The sequence below is a fragment of the Homalodisca vitripennis genome, unplaced genomic scaffold, assembly GCF_021130785.1.
Source record: "Homalodisca vitripennis isolate AUS2020 unplaced genomic scaffold, UT_GWSS_2.1 ScUCBcl_1409;HRSCAF=4992, whole genome shotgun sequence".
NCBI lineage: Eukaryota > Metazoa > Arthropoda > Insecta > Hemiptera > Cicadellidae > Homalodisca > Homalodisca vitripennis.
In genome coordinates this window covers 41,107-59,827 of record NW_025777520.1, presented here as the reverse complement: position 1 = coordinate 59,827, position 18,721 = coordinate 41,107, and the positions used below count along the sequence as shown (strand labels likewise).

General features: G+C 32.9%; 1 protein-coding gene across 1 annotated transcript; it reads right to left on the bottom strand.

The window, feature by feature from the left end:
- Window positions 1–15,351: 15,351 nt before the first annotated feature.
- Window positions 15,352–17,188, bottom strand: LOC124371421. Its single transcript, XM_046829753.1, has 2 exons — window positions 16,968–17,188; window positions 15,352–16,074 (listed from the first exon to the last, which is right to left on the bottom strand). Exons 1-2 carry the CDS (start codon window positions 17,080–17,082, stop codon window positions 15,662–15,664), a joined length of 528 nt encoding a protein of 175 aa, XP_046685709.1. The 5' UTR covers window positions 17,083–17,188; the 3' UTR covers window positions 15,352–15,661.
- Between the last annotated feature and the right edge of the window lie 1,533 nt (window positions 17,189–18,721).

Here is an 18,721-nt window from a genome sequence, read left to right as displayed (position 1 = left end):
CACTCTGTCCCCATCTACTATTGACGCTTAGCTAACTCTTAGCTAATTTCAAATCTGGGGTTGTATTCACTCGTTAACCTAGCAAAGCAAGTGCAATCGGAACCTGGAATGAATTACACAAACTATTAGTCACATATAAATTAAAATCTCCAAAAATTGCCAATTCACGACAAATATTTTACTATTTAAGGCGATTTTCGGGCTTGCGAAAGCTAAATTTCGGGATATACGACAAAAAGCTACTGGACCTTTTTTGTACACCTTGTCATTTTATATTAGTAGATACTTTTATATTTAATCTAAGACTGAAGGTTCGACCGCTATTCACTCCAGAAACAATTGTCACGTCAAAATTACATAATATTAGCATTTATTAGCCAAAAAAATAAAGATAGAGCAAAAAGCTACTTAACCTTTTTTGTAGATCACTTCAATTACTAATCAAAACAATTTTTATATTCAAGCTAGACCCAACGGTTCGGTCACTATTGAGCCCGGAAGGTAAGTTTTTAAGTACAATCTTCAACATGATCACGTTTTACGGCTAAACCAATGAAGATAGAGTAAAAACTCACTGATTCTTTTTTGTAGATCGCCTTATTTTGTATTGAAATCACATTTTCTAAATTTGTGCTAAACTTAAACTGCTGATCGCAATGTAGCCCAGAATCACAATTTTAACGGAAAACTTAAAAAAGTAATGCGTTTAAACGCGTTTTCCGGCCAAACCATTGGGGATAGGGCAATATGTTACTGGACCTTTTTTGTAGATCGTGCAATTTCCTAAATCCTAATGAAAATTTGTTTTGAGCTACGACCAATAGTTTAGCCGCTATCAGGCCCGAAATGTAAATTTTAAGGCGAAAATTTCCAAAAAAATTCACTTAATCGCGTTTTGCAGTAAAAATAATGGAGATATAGTAAAAAGTCACTGCACCTTGTTTGTAGACCATATTATTTCCTAAATCTAACCTTTGTTTTATTTTGACCTCCGACCAATTGTTTTGCCGCTATCGACCCCAAAAACAAAGTTTTCACGTGAAAATTACAAAAAAATTGCACATAATCACGTTTTTCGGCCAAACCAATGGAGATAAGGCAAAAGATCACTGGACCTTTTCTGTAGATCGCGCAATTTGCTAATTTGATGGGTCAATCAGATTTGAGCTACGACCAACGGTTCGGCCGCTATCGGGCTCGAAACATTATTTTTATCGAAAAAATCTCTGGAATGTCAAATATTCAAGCGTTTTGTCGCTTAACCATGGAAGATAGAGCAAAAAGTCATTGGACCTTTTTTGTAGTTCACTTCATTCCTGACCATGAATTTTTCGTCAGATCCGAGCTAGCTCCAACGGTTCTCCCGCTATCGGGCTTACAAAAAAGGCCTGCAAGGGTAAAAAATGCGGGTTTTTTTAATAATTTTTTTTGAGGGGTTTAAAAGTAAAAATGTCCAGTTTTCAGACTTTTCCTCCGGGTCATATTGCAAAAGGTACCTGCATGCCAAATTTCAAGTTTCCAGCACTTCTAGAACTATGTTAGAATTTGTATCTATATATCAGTGAGTCAGTCAGTCAGTTTCACATGCGGCTGTATAGTATATTAGATTATTTTAATAGTCATAATGCATTTAAATTATCAAGTAAAAGACGTCAATTCAGGAAGCCCATTTTACAATATATAATAGTTTCGTATAGGTCTATGATTGAGAGTAAAAAAAAGAGGATGTCACTTGTAGTTCTTAAGATAAAGCATTTCTCTATGGCCTATTTAAATTCCTTAAAATAATATCGTTTTCGTATATGTGTATGTTATTAGGTGGCCCTCAACAATTTCGACTTAAGTTATAACAGTTTTGAAGGACATGAAATTAAAAAAATCTACTCTCAAAAATGGCTGCCAAACTTGCAATCATTAATTGTATAGATTTTAAATATATTTCGAAATAGTGCCCTTGCGTCGAAGGTTGACTGGATGGTATAGAGAATTTTCAGGTTTTCCGGTATTAGTAACCCCCCCCCCTTATTAGGTGATCCTAGATTCGCCCATGATTACAACTGTCAATGCACCAATTCTCCAACTAACTAGGGATCAAATGCGGGTTGTTTATAATGAAATCAACTTATGTTCAATAATAATACACAATAGAAAAATTTGTTTTGATTTTCTGAAAGATATGGCTATTTATATAAGAAATACAATTAAGGGCTATTTTAGTTTTAGTTATAAGTTATTATAAGTCACGGAGATTATAAGTCTGATTGGATCGCTCGTTATAATATCGCTCATAAAATATTTGGATTGGTCCCAGGTTTGTTTTACTCTTAACCTTCAAATCTCTGGATACTTTTCTGACATTATAACAATTACATTCTTATTTTTTAAAATAAGATTTAAAAAAGAAAAAATATGTCAATTTAGAAGATTTAACAAGTCAGTATTAAAATCAAATGACGATTATGATTTTCTCACAATTATTTTATTCTGTACCGATAAGCACACAGTATCTTGTAATTGATCAAGTAATACATACATTTTATACTGTTTGTTAGTTAAAATAGAATATTACGTTATTTTCTGTTGCTACTCGCAAACTCTGTACAACTTTTGTACACAACGGAATTTACACTATGTAAATATGTTACATATTATAAGCATTTGTCACCAGTCCCTCCAGAAGTTTATTCTAAGTGAAAAGCACTATTTCCAGGCACGTTTTTTCTTCTTCATCGTCACCTTTAGTGTCAGATCATTTGGAAAAATACTTCCTAATCTTGTTCATACGATCATACAGACAGTTCTGCTTTTAGTACTACATCAGTAGTTAAAATATCGTAGAACTAAGATTGAGTTTAGCGAGAAGCTAACTTAATTTAACTATATAGTGTGTTTCATATAACAAAGCCATGACTAGATTAAGGGAGGTTTGAGATTATAGGGAGTAAAGGCGGTAAGAGAAATAACGAGTATAATTAGAAAATTAATTGAATTATTTATAGAAATTTTGTTTTATTTTGGACTACTATTTATACGTATTTATGATGAGTTCCATTTTTACCTCCAGCTTCTTTACCTAATATTCCTTGTTGTCATTATTGGATCTCTTCAGACAGATGTAGACTAATGATTACATGAGTCCCGTCCGTTACAGACGCTGCACTAGGCGGGAATAAAACCTTCCCACCATAACTACGTTATGTGTTGTATATACGGGTTTTCTATCCAATATCAACAACATTACATCAAATTATAATTTTCATTTAATATTTTAAGTAGTTAAAATACCATAGTTTAACTGGACTAACTTTAAGCGAGTTAATATAACGAATTAAAAATAAATAAACCCCAAAGAAAAATAACCGAGAATACAGACACAAGATAAGCACTAATGATACAGTTCTGTTGTATGTTTCGAACTTGAAATAATCACAAGGTGTACAAGGGTAGTTGGGACGAGCCTTACCACAACCCTGGGGCTCCTGTACATATTATTAATGGATCAGCAGTAAGTACTTAGAATCACATGACAGAGCTACTTTTTAGCATGATGGACCTGAAGATCTGGGCTCATGAGCACCAATAGAAGAGACCTGTCTACAATCATGAGGAGTAAAATGGTAATTGGGATGAGCCTTACCACAGCCCTGGGGCTCCTGTACATATTATTACTAGCTCAGCGGTAAGTACTCTATCACATGATATAGCTATTTTTAGTATGGTAGACCGGAAGATCTGGGCTCATGAGCATCCATAGAAGAGATCCTGGCCTGTCTTCAACCACAAGGAGTACAATGGTAATTGGGACGAGCCTTACCACAACCTTAGGGTTTCCTGTGCATATCATCACTGGCTTAGCGGTGAATACTATCTCACATGATAGAACTAATCTTTAATATGCTGTGATACACAACAAGATCATAATTCTAAAGATAAACCTATAATGCAACCGATAATAAACCTATAATGAAATACTGCAACCGTGTGTTGTCGTGACTGGAAGAGGTCCTTCCATGGGAATAATTAATTAGAACATTATTTACTGCGGATCCGCCTCTAAATTTCCTGTATTGAAAACTAACCAGCCTTGATCAGATAATTACTTAAACTAATAATTACGATATAATTAGAATGATTTCCTGACATTGCAATTTGATCACCGGACCTACATTGAAACCTTGTCCTTCTATACACGATAGCCGCACAACGACCCGACACAACATCCGCCCTGGCAGCTTGCCTATCGGTGGCAGGAGTATGCTGCCCAGAACCTGTCCTGGAGTATTCAGTGATAGCAGTAGGCTCCCATTGTTGAGGTAATAACTAATTCGTCGGTCCAGCTGGTTATCATGTCCACGGCTACTGATAAATTACATGCAAAATTCAAACATATTGTGGCATTCGTTGCAGTGCTACAGTTTTAATAACAAATTTCGTTTAAAGCTCATCATGTCAATAATTTTGATAATTTATTTTCAATGATTGAGAAACCACATGAGTTTAGGAAACCTAGTGAATTGAATGTGGTGTCGTGATATTGACCATGTGAAGATATAAGCGTGTGTTAACTCTATCTTTTGTTGCGTTATAAACTGCCATTTGAAATTAATTATTGAGGCAGGTTACTAAATAGTAAAAGCTTTTACTGAATTCTTCTCTGAAAGTCAAAGTACAAGAATCTTCACCATCTTTAATGCATTTTGTTGTACAAAAATAGCTTTATGAATTTAGTGGCAATAAAAAGTAGATTTTACTATTTTCAAATAATAAAGCAACAAAGTCTATTAAATGAATTTCTTTACCAAACACAGCACTGTTTTTTGTTGGTTCTGTATTATTGTTATACTTATTACTTATGGGAGCATCATCGAATTTTGCCATGCGATATCTCTCAACATACAGATAATTCTGTCATAAGCCACACTCCGTAGATTCAGTTTCTGGATTAAACCTGAGGTGCTCTTGTGATATCATGGTGTGGTTAAGAATGCTGCTAATTTCTTCAGCTACTATTTTTAAAGTATCTGTGAAGCATCCTTAAGAGGTTGACATGATTGTAGTAGTTAAGATGCCTAGCATGTAATCCTGCCTGAATTAAATGCATTTCGTAAACATGGCATTGTGGCCAGCATGAGCATAGAGACTATATATACGGTCAGAAAGTCTTACCAGGGTTGGTTGCTTCTACGAGTCTTGACTTAAAGTTGTGAAATATATATATTTATTTATTTTCTTCTCTAAGGGAAAAAAGCAGAGAAACCTCTCATCGCACTAGCTCCTAAAATGACCTCTGGGCTGCTTCTGTAATGACGGGATATTCAGGAAGAGTAAGGTTGGAGGTAGAGGCCGTCACCTATCGAGATCTATGAGGAAGGATTGCGGACATTATATCTCTGTCATCACCTTGGAAGAAAGGGAGATCAGCTCTGTACTAGCTTCTCCAGTCAAAGCAGACAGGGGTAGCACGCTCATGGCTAAGCTAGCAACTAGCTCTAACGCTTAGGGAGTCCCATCAACTCCAGTGGTCATCTTACACAGTACACTGGATATATAAAATACTCTTATACTACAATACCACAATATTTGTGGTGTGCCCCTTCTGGACATTCACAGGATTGCCCAATTAAGGCAGAACATCGATTTTCCTGTACCCATTGTAGGTTCGACTGCAAGGTGTAAAATAGCCTGATTTAAGCCATCGTGAAAGGAATATTTATTTGGTGTATCTAACACAAAGATGATTGAACTGTTGTTAGTAACTAAAGGGATGTCATACACAGAGAGTATCCGACTGTGTAATGTTGAACTCAGCATTTATGTATCAATGTCTTATTCCATAATTTTTAACATTTGAACATATTAACTAGAGTCCCTCACATTTCTTCTGTTATTTACTTTTTGTAACATAGATTTCCTGATGATATGTGGATGCAATATCTTTTTTAGTACATATCAGATTTGTTTATCCTAAAGAAATCCTGCTCTATAATGATGAATTGTGGACTATGAAGTTATTACCAAAGCCTGTATTATCAATATTTATTCCTCTTTTTACTTTTATGATATTTTTAATTAAGACGTAATTCATTTTATACTGTAGGAATAATACAGATTTGAAAACAAATGTTAGAGTACTTTATTCCTACGTTCCCTAGAACGAAAAATAACATAAGAGAAAAATAAAGGACGTTTCTGACCAAACCAACTAATCAGCGGTAGTACGCCATTAAGAATGAATGTTCCATTAGCAGTATCAGAGACGTATCTTACAGATACTGGGACAACTTGGCCTGGTGTGTGGATATTACATTGGCTCTATTCCAGAATATGATGGTTTTGTATATCATAAAAGTCACCAAAGTTATTAAAAGTCTCCATATACATAATATATTGTACATATTAATCATTTTAGAGTTTATATAAACGCTTTTTATCATTATCTAACCAATCATTTTTCCGATTCCGGTTAATGCAGAGTTTACGTATATATTTTGCAATAAATAAAGCAGTCAAGGTTAATTTCTTGTATATTTTTGATCATATTCTAGTATAAACAGCAGTCGAGGTTGAATCAATTTATACAACTCATAGAGCTTTAAACCTTTGCTAAAATAATCTTAATGATAATACTTACTAATATTCAGTTGGTCTCAGGTGTAACGATTGACTATTTGTACCATCTGTAAAATATACGAGTATTTGATAGTTGCATTAAATGAACTTTATTAACAAGAACTGGCGGACCATTATTTCCATAGAATAATATAAAACATCCATTTTTTCATGAGAGTTAGGAACATATAACCATATCAAAAAAATTGTAGTTCATCAATACTTATACAGTGATCTGATATGGCATTCTTAAAATCGTGATTATCCGTCTGCCCATCTGTGCGATAATTCTTGATATAAAGGTATTATAAACAAGAAGCGGTAAATAGGTTCCTCTTGATCTAATCAAAACACCAATTTCGTGTTTGGAAGATCAAATCGAAGTATTTTCGAATGTTCACATGATTTCGGTATGAATAACCTATAAGCATAATGTATTTTTATAGAATCTTTCTTTTACAAATCGTTATTGCTTCTACTAGTTCTGCCAAGTTATTACAAGATAACCGGATCATCAGGCGTGACTGCTGCTTAGTAGTGTAGTCTGCTAGTAAAATATTTTATGTTTTTGTTTTTGTTGTTGTTCATCTTATCATATTTTTTTGTTCTGATATTAAATATTTGTAATACTATTTATATTTATAGTACAATTTACAATTATATAGGATATCTTACTGCTATTGTTTGTAGCTGTTACTGCAGTTTACTATCGCACTTTGTTGTAGCTTGTTACTGATGTATTTATTTGCATTTTTTGTGATCACTGTGTACTATTGATTTATAGGTTATGTACTATTTAAAAACTTTGCCACCTAATTTTTTGCACCTTTATTATAAAAATTTTCTTTACCATTGGAATAGCTTTCTGTATTTTTATAATGTTTGTGTAAACTAATAAAATAAATTATATTTTTCTAATTTCCTACAAAATATTACACACTCCTGTGCCTTGTACTTATATAATTTATTAAATTATGAATAGATAAAATTTTAGCTAAAGATGATCAACAGGAATGGTTAAATTTGGTGAATTTACGGAGGTACAAGGAGTGTGCCGAAATAGCAAATTTGTAATCTAAAACTTGGTGATAACACAGGAGAATGATATCCGTATGTAAAAGACCAGTACTGAGGTAAGTGAATTGCACAGGAGGTTTCACTTCTAGCTGGTCCACTGCACTGTACAGCCATACCCCAGCAAACCGGGCAACCCTATGGATGTCCAGGTGGGACATCATTATCGGTAAATTTCTAGATATTGGTGTGCAAGGTTGACTAGATAGATAGGCATAGTCTACTGCTATTCGAAATCGTTTACTTGGAAAAAACAACACAGCATATGGGAAGAATCTTACCTCACGAATAGATTGTCACAAGATTACAAACTTACTGGACTCTTGAAAGTAAATGAATACACAAGAGGGAACACAATCATAGTTCACAAAACTTGGAGATATTGATGAGGCGGGAGGCCAAAACCAAGGGGTATTTCTCCTTTCTTTTTTTTGTTTGTAAAGAATTTTAAAACTTATACATTAAAAGTAATGATGAATTGAATGTGTACGATATTGATTCGTTTATTGGTATTGTTTCTCTTAACATTAAACACTGAAATACTTTATTCCAAAGTACCATAGGACTGCACCGTAGTACGGATGACAACTGTCACAGTGTAAGTGTTGAAAGTTGTTTTTTTATTAATATTCATTATAGTTTATACTTTTTATTTTTTTGGTAATTCTAAGCAATATATGGGTCAACCTCGGTTTTTCTCATATTACAATATAATGTTCCAATAGTCAATTAGAAAAGGAAATGACTAGAATTTCTTGCCGGAAAGCAGTTATAGGGAGCAGGCAACCGCCAGACGGTCATATATTGCTTAGAGTTACCTATTAGTGATCAGGGCACTGCCGTGATCTGGGCTTCAAATTTGGAACTACTCGAGTTAATTCTTTTTTTCTAAAAGAGCAAGCAGCGCGAAGCGCTGCGCAGCGGGCAGGCATCGTGCGTGATCCTTTTTTTATTAAAAATTTCTGATACATTTTTATTACATATTACAATATAATGTAGGTAATGTATGTAAAACAATTTTAAACACATAATTACATGCTGGAAAGCAAAGTAAACCAATATAATCCACCCAATACAGAATCTCCGTAAAAATCTGGTAAAGGAATCTGTGTCATTCCTTTGGCCTGAATCAATTCAGTATATACGAAGATCACGCACGATGCTTGCCCGCTGCGCAGCGCTTCGCGCTGCTTGCTCTTTTAGAAAAAAATTAACTCGAGTAGTTCCAAATTTGAAGCCCAGATCACGTCAGTGCCCCTGATCACTAATAGGTAATTCTCGCAGTTGCCTGCTCCCTATAACTGCTTTCCAGCAAGAAATTCTAGTCATTTCCTTTTCTAATTGACTATTGGAACATTATATTGTAATATGAGTTGCCTGCTCCCTATAACTGCTTTCCGGCAAGAAATTCTAGTCATTTCCTTTTCTAATTGACTATTGGAACATTATATTGTAATATGAGAAAAAATCGAGGTTGACCCATATATTGCTTAGAATTACCTTATTTTTATATCAATACCTATATTTATAAAACTTCAAAAACTGTACTGTTTTTAATCACCCCTACAAAACTTTCATATATACGTATATAAATATTGTATCCTTAATTTGTTCTTAGAAATATGATTGGTTCGGACCAGAAAGGCTCTAAAGATCACATAAACCGAAGTAATAATTACTCTCAATTTCATTTAAACTGCGACCCTCTTAACCACGAACACTGAAAGATGAGTACTTAAAGCACGATATATGACTAATTCCATTTAAAAAAAACATGATACGAACCTATCGTGTCCTAATGTGCTTTTACTAAGAAAGCTATGAACTTTAACTTTGGAGTTCCTTCACATTGGTTCACAATAGTTCAAGAGTAATTGAAATTTTGAGAGCTATTGAATACAATACACGGAATGTTGCATATAAATATCAGGCGAGGCGGTTATGTACTAGTACTAATATAAAACGACCAATTAACCCAATATAAAAAATCTTTTTTGTTGAGGTTAGCTTTAAATATACAATATTTTTAATAACAGTAGATAAACTGTTTCAAACATTTACTTTATATTGTTGTTATACTATAAAATTTAATTTACGTTTTCACAAATACCATCTAATTATTTTATTATAAAACGGATATTTTGTTTTACAATTATGTAAACGCCTGTACCTCCTATCCTAATTTGTGTCTATAATATAGCCGTGTATATTTCTTCTGAAACCTGTTTTTAAAACCCTTAGCGATAGTCTATAATGTGTTTATTTAACAATGACTGAGCTAAATAATACAAATATAAATAGAAATACATTGGTATCGTTTCTTCGTCATATTGTGTAAATAAAATGAATTAATAATAGCTAGACTAGTGTAGTAAATACATTCTTAGTTAATGTAGAAATACATTTCTTCTGACTCTGAGAGAATAAAAATAAAACGTTTTTTATTTTACAAATATTAGAATTGATGAACTACAATTGTTTTTGTAAATTTATATATACGTTAAAATCCAAACTTTATTATTACCCTGTAAAATACACCTACAATATCAAAATTAGCTCAAGTGTAGGATTTGTACGAGTAAAATTGTATGGCATTTGGTGTAAAGTCGCCCACGTTTAAGAAAGTTTAACCACTAATCAAATGCAGTAATATAAATAATTTATCCTTCATACAGCTTAAAGAGTTGTGTATTCAAATTACTAAACTTTCTTTGGGTACTGGAAGTAATAAAATGGTCTGGTGAACTTGATCTTTACGGCTTAACTTCTGTTACATTGTATAGCAACGTAACGCTCAGTTTCAAAACAGGCTTTGTTTACCATTTGTCATCAAGACAAGTTTTATTAAGGAAATAAGTTTTTAAATTTGAATTTAACCTAAAGTTAAACATGTTTCATAGTTTAAAAAATATTACTTGTATTTAAAAACTTTGAAAGATTTATTCACAACAGAAAATTATATATAAAAAATAAGAGATAAAACTAAAAATTATTATCATTTCATTATTATATAAAAAATATATGTTATGAAACCTTTGGAAAGGTTTTATTCTCATATGAGTTTCTTTTTTGTAAGTGGAATATTAAAAATTTAAATATATGCTTTATGTTCATAAAATCGTGCAGCACGTGTTTACGGTAAGATCTTTGTTCTCTTCAGTATCAGTCAAGTCAATGGAAACATTTGAGAATCACATAAAAATACAAGTTGTAGTTATAAAAACAGGTAAGTGAACAAAGTATTAACTGTTGTGTAAATATCAATTATGATTTTGTTATTCTTCTGTAACCATATCTATCCACAACGATAAGTACAATTTAAATTTATAATTAAACTGGAAGTTAAACGAATTGAAACAATTCGTAAGTTTATATTAAGTGTTGTGGCATCTTCACTACTGTATTAGGTTGATTACCCTTTTTATTCCAGCATTTAGCAACGTAATGTTTATGTCCTATCAAACCCTCGTTTTTTACAATTTGTTTAACTTTACACTGAAATAAGTTCAAGAATTTCTATAGTTAATTGAAAAACATGTGCTCGTATAAAAAAATTAGATTTATACAACAGAAACATGTTAGTATTTCCCCAATATTGACTTGTTTTCAATCGTAAATAGAAAAAATGTTAGTACACCAACCTACCTGGTTGATAACATAATCTTGGCGTAGTTTTAAGAAAGCTACATTAGGTTTTTATATCTTTGTGTAAATTTATTTACTTAACCATAACGTATTTTAGCACTACTATTTAAGTCTTATTTTAATACATAACTATATTTATATAACTGATTAGTACTAGTTTTTTATATTTTCAAATTAATACTTCATTAAAAATATATTTTTCTATAAAAATCTTAAAGAATATTATTTTCAATTGAATACACTCAGTTAAATATGACATATTCATTTTTTATAATATATGTCATTTGAAAAATAATTTAATGTAATAATATACAGGGTGGTTATAAATTATTGTACACATTTTAAGATTGAATAAATAAATAATCAATCAACTTAAAAACATGGAAATTGTTTTATTAAATAGCAAATTGAAAACAGTTTTATTACCAATGAAGGACAAAAATATTACTGTTACTCATACTTTTACAAGGAAACTAAACTAATTCCACGTGCTCTCCGAGGTTTGCACGCAAAGTTTGTAATCTAAATTCAACCTCACACCATGTGTTTCTGAGCATTGCTGGAGTTATGCTTCCAATAACCTCTCGAACTCTATTCTTGAGTTCCTCAATATCTTGAACTTTTTTGGCGAAGACTCTGTCCTTGACATAGCCCCACAAAAAAAGTCTAAGGGTGTAATGTCTGGGGAACGTGGAGGCCAAGGAATTGGACCATCCCGTCCAATCCAACGACCAGGAAACGTGTCATTTAGGTAGTCACGTACTATCTTACCCCAGTGTGGAGGGGCATCATCTTGCTGCCAGTAAACATTTGGTTGTCTATGATCAATTTGCGGTATTGCAAAAAGTTCAAGCATGTCGAGGTATACCTCTTTAGTGATTGTCGGTTCTGCGAAGAAAAAGGGTCCTATCACTTCATCTATAGCCAATGCACACCAAAACGTTTATTTTAGGGCTGCCTCTTTCTTGTTCTCGAACATTATGAGGATTTTCAGTACCCCAAATCCTACAACTGTGCCTATTCACCTTACCAGAAACATGAAAGGTTGCTTCATCAGAAAAAATTACTTTTTTCAAGAAATTGCTTTCTCCAATGTTTATTGTTTGTTCTTCGAGGTCAAGTAATATAACAGCAAAATCGTAGCGTCGAGGTTTATCGTTAGGTTTTAGTTCATGTAATAACTGAATTTTGTATAGATGGAGCTTAAGGTGTTTGTGCAAAATTTTTAAGACTGTTGATCGAGGTAATCCTAATTCCAAAACTTGCACGCCGAGTAGACTTACCAGGGCTCCTCGTAAACAATTCTCTTACTTGATCAACAATAGCTTCAGAAACTGGAGGGCTACCAGCACCTTTTCTATGTTGGACACTTCCCGTCTGTTCAAACTGCCTATGCCAGCGTTTTATAGAATTGTTACTCGGAGGATTGCGGCCATACTCTAAACGAAACCTTCTTTGAACAGTTATTACAGATCTGCTTTCATGAAACCAAAGAACACACCTTGCTTTTTCTTGCACACTAGCCATTTTGATACTGAGGTTAGTTTAGTGTTTGTTTAGTCAACTATAATTAACAGCTGGTGTGGAAAGATCCATTGTTGACCAGCTGACTATGTCACAACAAAAGTCATTAAGAAGAATCATACCTTACACCCACAGTTTAAGTGACATTTTTACTTTCTTTTTATAACTACTTTTTATAATTATTGTAATGTGTACAATTATTAATTTTCAGTCAGTATATAAAACTGTTTTAAATTTACAATTTAATAAAACAATTCCCATGTTTTAGGGTTGATTGGTTATTTATTTATTCAATCTTAAAATGTGTACAATAATTTATAACCACCCTGTATTATGCTATGGATATAAAGTGATGTAGCTTACTTTAGTGGGGAAGCGAGCTTGTACATGCTGATGGTGAAGCTGATATTTACAATAACAAAGTTCGATCTGGCTAGTGACGTCATAGCCATAAACCCCTTCCACTCCTCCCCTTCCATCAATACCTACCGGGAGCCCTGTACTTGGCCTAATTTAATATCAGATGAGGCCTTGCCACAAGAGAAATTTATTGTTCATTACTACAATTATATTACAGTACATTTTGTTTATTTTTCTTGTTCATATTATATTTAAAATTAATATCTAAATACATCTTTCTAAAGTGGATTTTTGACAGTTAATAGTAGCAAATTTGAACAAAATAGGGTTCTAAGGAATAAATCTGTACCTCAGAACCAGACTAGCGCAACTCACATGTCACTAATTTTACAGGAGAGCACAAAACTTGTAAGAACATATGTTTCTTTACTGTAACAATTCTATGGCTTGGACTTTTTATGAATTATTATGTTTTTTATGTTTTTAGAGGTGAATTATTCATGACTTTGGTTTAATAATTTTTTTGAAATTTTTTAATAGCTTGGTAAGGGACTTACGCTGTTATGGTTCAAAATAAAAAACACATATATTTAAGATACGCTTTTATTTTTATATACATCTAAATTAATAATACTTATTTATTAATGTGTTTACATAAGTAAGGTTAAGTCAAAAATTAAAACATGAAATTCATTGGTAGATGATAAATATTTTTTTAAAATAACTCAACTGACGTTGAATCTTCATCTGGAAAGTCTCCCGCATCCTCTCCATGGGGCAGGAGTTGAAAGTAAGCTTTATACTCATTAGGTACCCATTGTAAAATTGTCATGAGATCTCTGTATTTCTGTGAGCTGATTGGCTTTTTGCTCTGTCTTAGCTGAGGGATGGTTGTAGGCATTGTAACTTCTTGATTTCTCAGAGATCGTCTGGTTAGGTCAACTTCTTTGAACGTGTCATTTTTAAAATTAGTTTTGTAAAAAAGAACACCCACTTTGTCAGATCTAAGTTGCAACCACACAGTTGCAGATATCAAAAAGGGTTCACCATCAGTGTTTTTCTTTCTTGCTACGAAAGCAGATTTTCTGCCTTTCACAATGGCCATGAAATCTAGAAAAATCTTCTAAATTCATTCTCTTAAATTCAAAGGGGTCTTTCTTCTTACAGGAAGCAATAAAATTTGCCCAATCATTACATGTATATATTGTGTTGCCAGAAATATGTTTCTTGGCTCTTTCAATTATACTGTGTTGGCCATCTACTTCCATATGTGTGTGACCTGGAAGCAAAAATTTGTGATTTATCTCTCTCAAGTTTGGACTAGTTTTCAATAACCATATATACATTAAAATCATGTTCATGTTACGGTTTTGTCCGCTACAGTTGTCTGTCCAGACGGTTAATTTCTCAATTTCGCTTTCAATAATATCTCTACTTGCCCAAGCATAAAAACAAGAGGCCATTTCACTTCCACCTCTACCCCCTGTTACTTCATCCCATAGCATGCACCAGGTCTTATTGTTTGCAGGATCATGAATCGTGTAATTTAGTGTCCAAAGTTTCCTTAGGTAAAAGCTTTGTGAATTTGTAAGATTAGGTGTAGGGAGACATTTTTGAAGGTCAGCCATTACTACTTTGCTTTTGTGATCTTCTTTTCCATGAAGTTTGTCTTCCCTTTTCAAACGATATCTGGACGCAGCCTCATCTAAATGCTCTTGGTGTCTCCTGCTAATCTCTTCCAATTCTTCTGAATTTTGTTTATTCTTCAATCTACATTCAAATTCATCACACACATCGCATGTGTCATTGTCTGGTAACTTGAATGCCATGTTAAAGTCCTCATTAAACACTTTGCTAAACAACCACTTCTTTGCAGGATTAACTTGTTTTTCTCTACACTCTTCAACATACAGTCCATACATTTTGTTAATGTTGAGGTGATTGCCCAAATATTTCCTGCTTGTACGTTCTCTGCTGTAATGGCTTTGATACGCTGGATATTTTGAAATATGAGATTTAATTCCATCTATTATTTCATTCTTAATTTTTGTTCCAGGTACATGTTTACCTCTTTGGTCAGGCTCAACCATTCCTGTCTTGCTTGTTTTCTGTTGTGATATTCGCATAAATATCTCAGAGATAGCCAGAGTGTTTAGGAAAAATGTTTTGCAGACTATTTCTTCACAACTATTTATTTGAAAACTAAATTTATTACTTTGAGCCCGGTTTCCCTTTGAGCCATCTTTCTTCCTGGACCTAGCGACAGGCTTGCTGCTTATACAGGAAACAACAAAACTGACGTTTAGAATCCCAGTCTCTGTCTTCTCTCCAAAAATCTGAAAATATACCTTCTCTCTGATCTTTGGTAAAGCGCTGATAGCACTTGAGACGGCAAGTAGATTTGCAAGGAGATTTCAGAGATCTTGCTTTAATCTCTGCTCCCTTAGCACTAAGATAGTTTTTTTCCACTAACTCTTAGCTGTTTCCTCACACATTTTTTCCATTTGTTTTCATTCCTCACCCTCTTCTTTCCTTTTTTTACATTAGGATTGGTTTTGTTTGCTTCTTCCTCCGTGTCCGAATCAGTGTAAGGAACCAGTAGAATTTTGTCTTGAGCTATCTTTTGGCTCCTCCTCACATAAGAAGTACTGTCACTTGAAACCTTTGAAGCAACTCTAGGAATACTCACTATAGACTCATCAGTAGATAGTTCTGACTCTGAGTTGAAACGAGGACAGTATGTGCTATCAATATCAGTGTCATCTACGTTAGATGACAAAACAGAAGTTCCTGGTGATGGGATATCTGCATTACCAGAGACAGCCAATTCTTGAAGACTATCCTCTTCTTCAGCAACTAGGCCTGAAAAATATGAAATTGTGAATTATCGGTTATAAATGTGGTATTATAAATTTAAAACTTGATTAACACAACCGCTGAAGATCATAATTAAAGTATATATAATTAGAAGTGTTTAAGCATCACATTTTTAGGTCCAGTATGAACTAATGTATGAAAGCCTTGGTAGAATCATTTGTAAATTAGTATGACAAAACATTTGTTTTATTGAAATTTTATTCACATTTTGTACAACATAAAAATTTGTCTCTACAAAAAAGAAGGCCGAATGTCAAACTTGAGATTAAAATTGCAATATCAAGCATGGTAAACTACATATTTTTAGCAGTTTGCAATCATCAAAGCAGCTTTAAAAATATGAATTAGTTGTATATGGCACCAAAAATTAAGATAAATATATACGTATGAATGTACTTGTAACACACTTAATCTGTAAGAACGAAAAACACTCACTTCATGGGTAAGCTTAAGTATACAAATAGCTATTATTTGTGTAGTATGACAAAAAACAAGTCTACTATAATTTTACAAAACTTTCCCATCATGGTGAAAATGGTTTTATAGGGCTGCAATATAATAAATGACCATCAGTCGATTAACAGTATATCGACTATTCATATAATCGTAGTATCGATATTCGTGATTATCTACCACAACCAAAATATCCTACCGGTAATTACGTCATAGTTATTTCAATTCACAGTCTAATTCAGCTGTAATATCTAAAATAATAACAGATGACAATGTTATTAATTTTAAATATTTATAATTCGAATGTTTATGTACTCAATAGTTTCGATATTGACTATCGATATACTGGTATTCGACGGGTGGTCGCTTATTATACTGCAGTCTTTTATAGTAGTGAGTTGAAAACATTCTTGATGAACACTTACCTTGCGATGAAAAGGAGATATCATATGACTGAAAATCCTGGTTGGTAATACCATCATTCCAAACAATATTTTCATCAGTAGCGAATTCTTTATTACTTTCTGATTCGACTTCCATTATATATTCATTTTCATTGTTGAGAAGAACAAACGGATCAACTGCCTGCAAAATATAAATTTATTGTATTTTTACGACCTTCAGTGAAAATAGGCTAATAGTATAATTATTGTGGTATGCTTATAATTTAATTTTGTACGGATAGGCTCAGCCACTTGAAAGTAACTCACACCAGTATTGTAAACAGATTTATCAATCTATACCAATTTGATTACCAATAAGTGTTTTAACCCTATAAGTGGTAGGGATGAAGTTGCTGGAGAGTTTTTAACAAGTTTTGGGACCCAGAGGTTTAACAAAAGAATAATACCAGTTGTTAGAAAAAAATGAGGGCTAAGAGTTATAAACAGTAAAAAAATTGGTTTGCAACACAAGTAATTGTATAAGTATATTTTAACCAGGCTTACCTGTAATGATGTCAATGAGGGTGCAGGATTTGTGTCCATCGAAGACAAGCTTAAGACGTTTGTTTCATTGTTTTTCTTTAGTAGTTTGTTCTGGTAATAATAGTAATTGCTGAGAATTATTTACATTGTCCTCCAAAGCTAATTGTAAAATAAGTTTCGCTCTGCTGCTCATGTTGATGAAACTATAAGTTTAGGTTAGGGCATCAATTCATGTAAAATTTCACATTCGACCAATCAGCTGAGACATGCACAACTACTCTAGAAAATAAAACAGCTGTTTGTATCAACCATTCTAGCAACAATAAAGTTGAGCCAGAGTAGCGTAACTCCCCAGCTGGAGTTACGCTCTGTACTTTTTAAATTTTTGTGAGGACCATAACATATTAAGTGACCTTACGCTGTTCTGGTTCTTACATCCCTTTGGAATTAAGCTATTTCAAACACTCCTATTTCCTGCTAGGTTTTTTTTTAAGGAGTTACATTGTTATGGCTTTATAAAGCAGAAAAAAATATATACAGAATGCTCAAAACCAGATTATCGAAAAATTTGGAGTTACGCTAGTGTGGTTCTGACGTACAGAAATATGCATGGGATTTAGACATTTTAAAATATAACTTCATATGAAAATGACTTGTAAGGGCATCAAATGCCTTATGCAATATAAATAGCCAGAAAAATATAAATTAGCCAGATTTGATGTAAATTTCGGTTTTTAGTTTTCTGTATTAAAAATCATAACGTTGCATAATTTATCTATGTAGCATATATCATCCTTATTGCAGAAATTAAAGTAAACAAAAATTCAATTTAACATTTCATAACTTTATTTATCTGATTAGTCGAAAATTTTTGATTTGATGAGATCGAAATATAATATTAACCTTTTAAAAACCTACAGGAAAACTTAGGTTTTTATACAAATTTTAAATTCTAGGGAAACGTTTTAGACATATTTTTTTACTACAAAAGACAGCGAAATTAACAAATAACACAAATTAACAATTGAAAAATAAAATGCATATAATAAGGAAGTGCATATTATTTTTCGTGTTGGATACATTTACATATACATTTTTATGTTACGAAAACATAAACTTGAGGTATAGAATACCCCTGCTATGGATAAGTGCAACAGTTTCTCATGTGCCGAGCTAAAATAGGTTTGTCGGATAGCTCTCATAATTACTTATATCTTCTGAAAATAGTGTGCTTTTATCCCCTGATTTTTGCT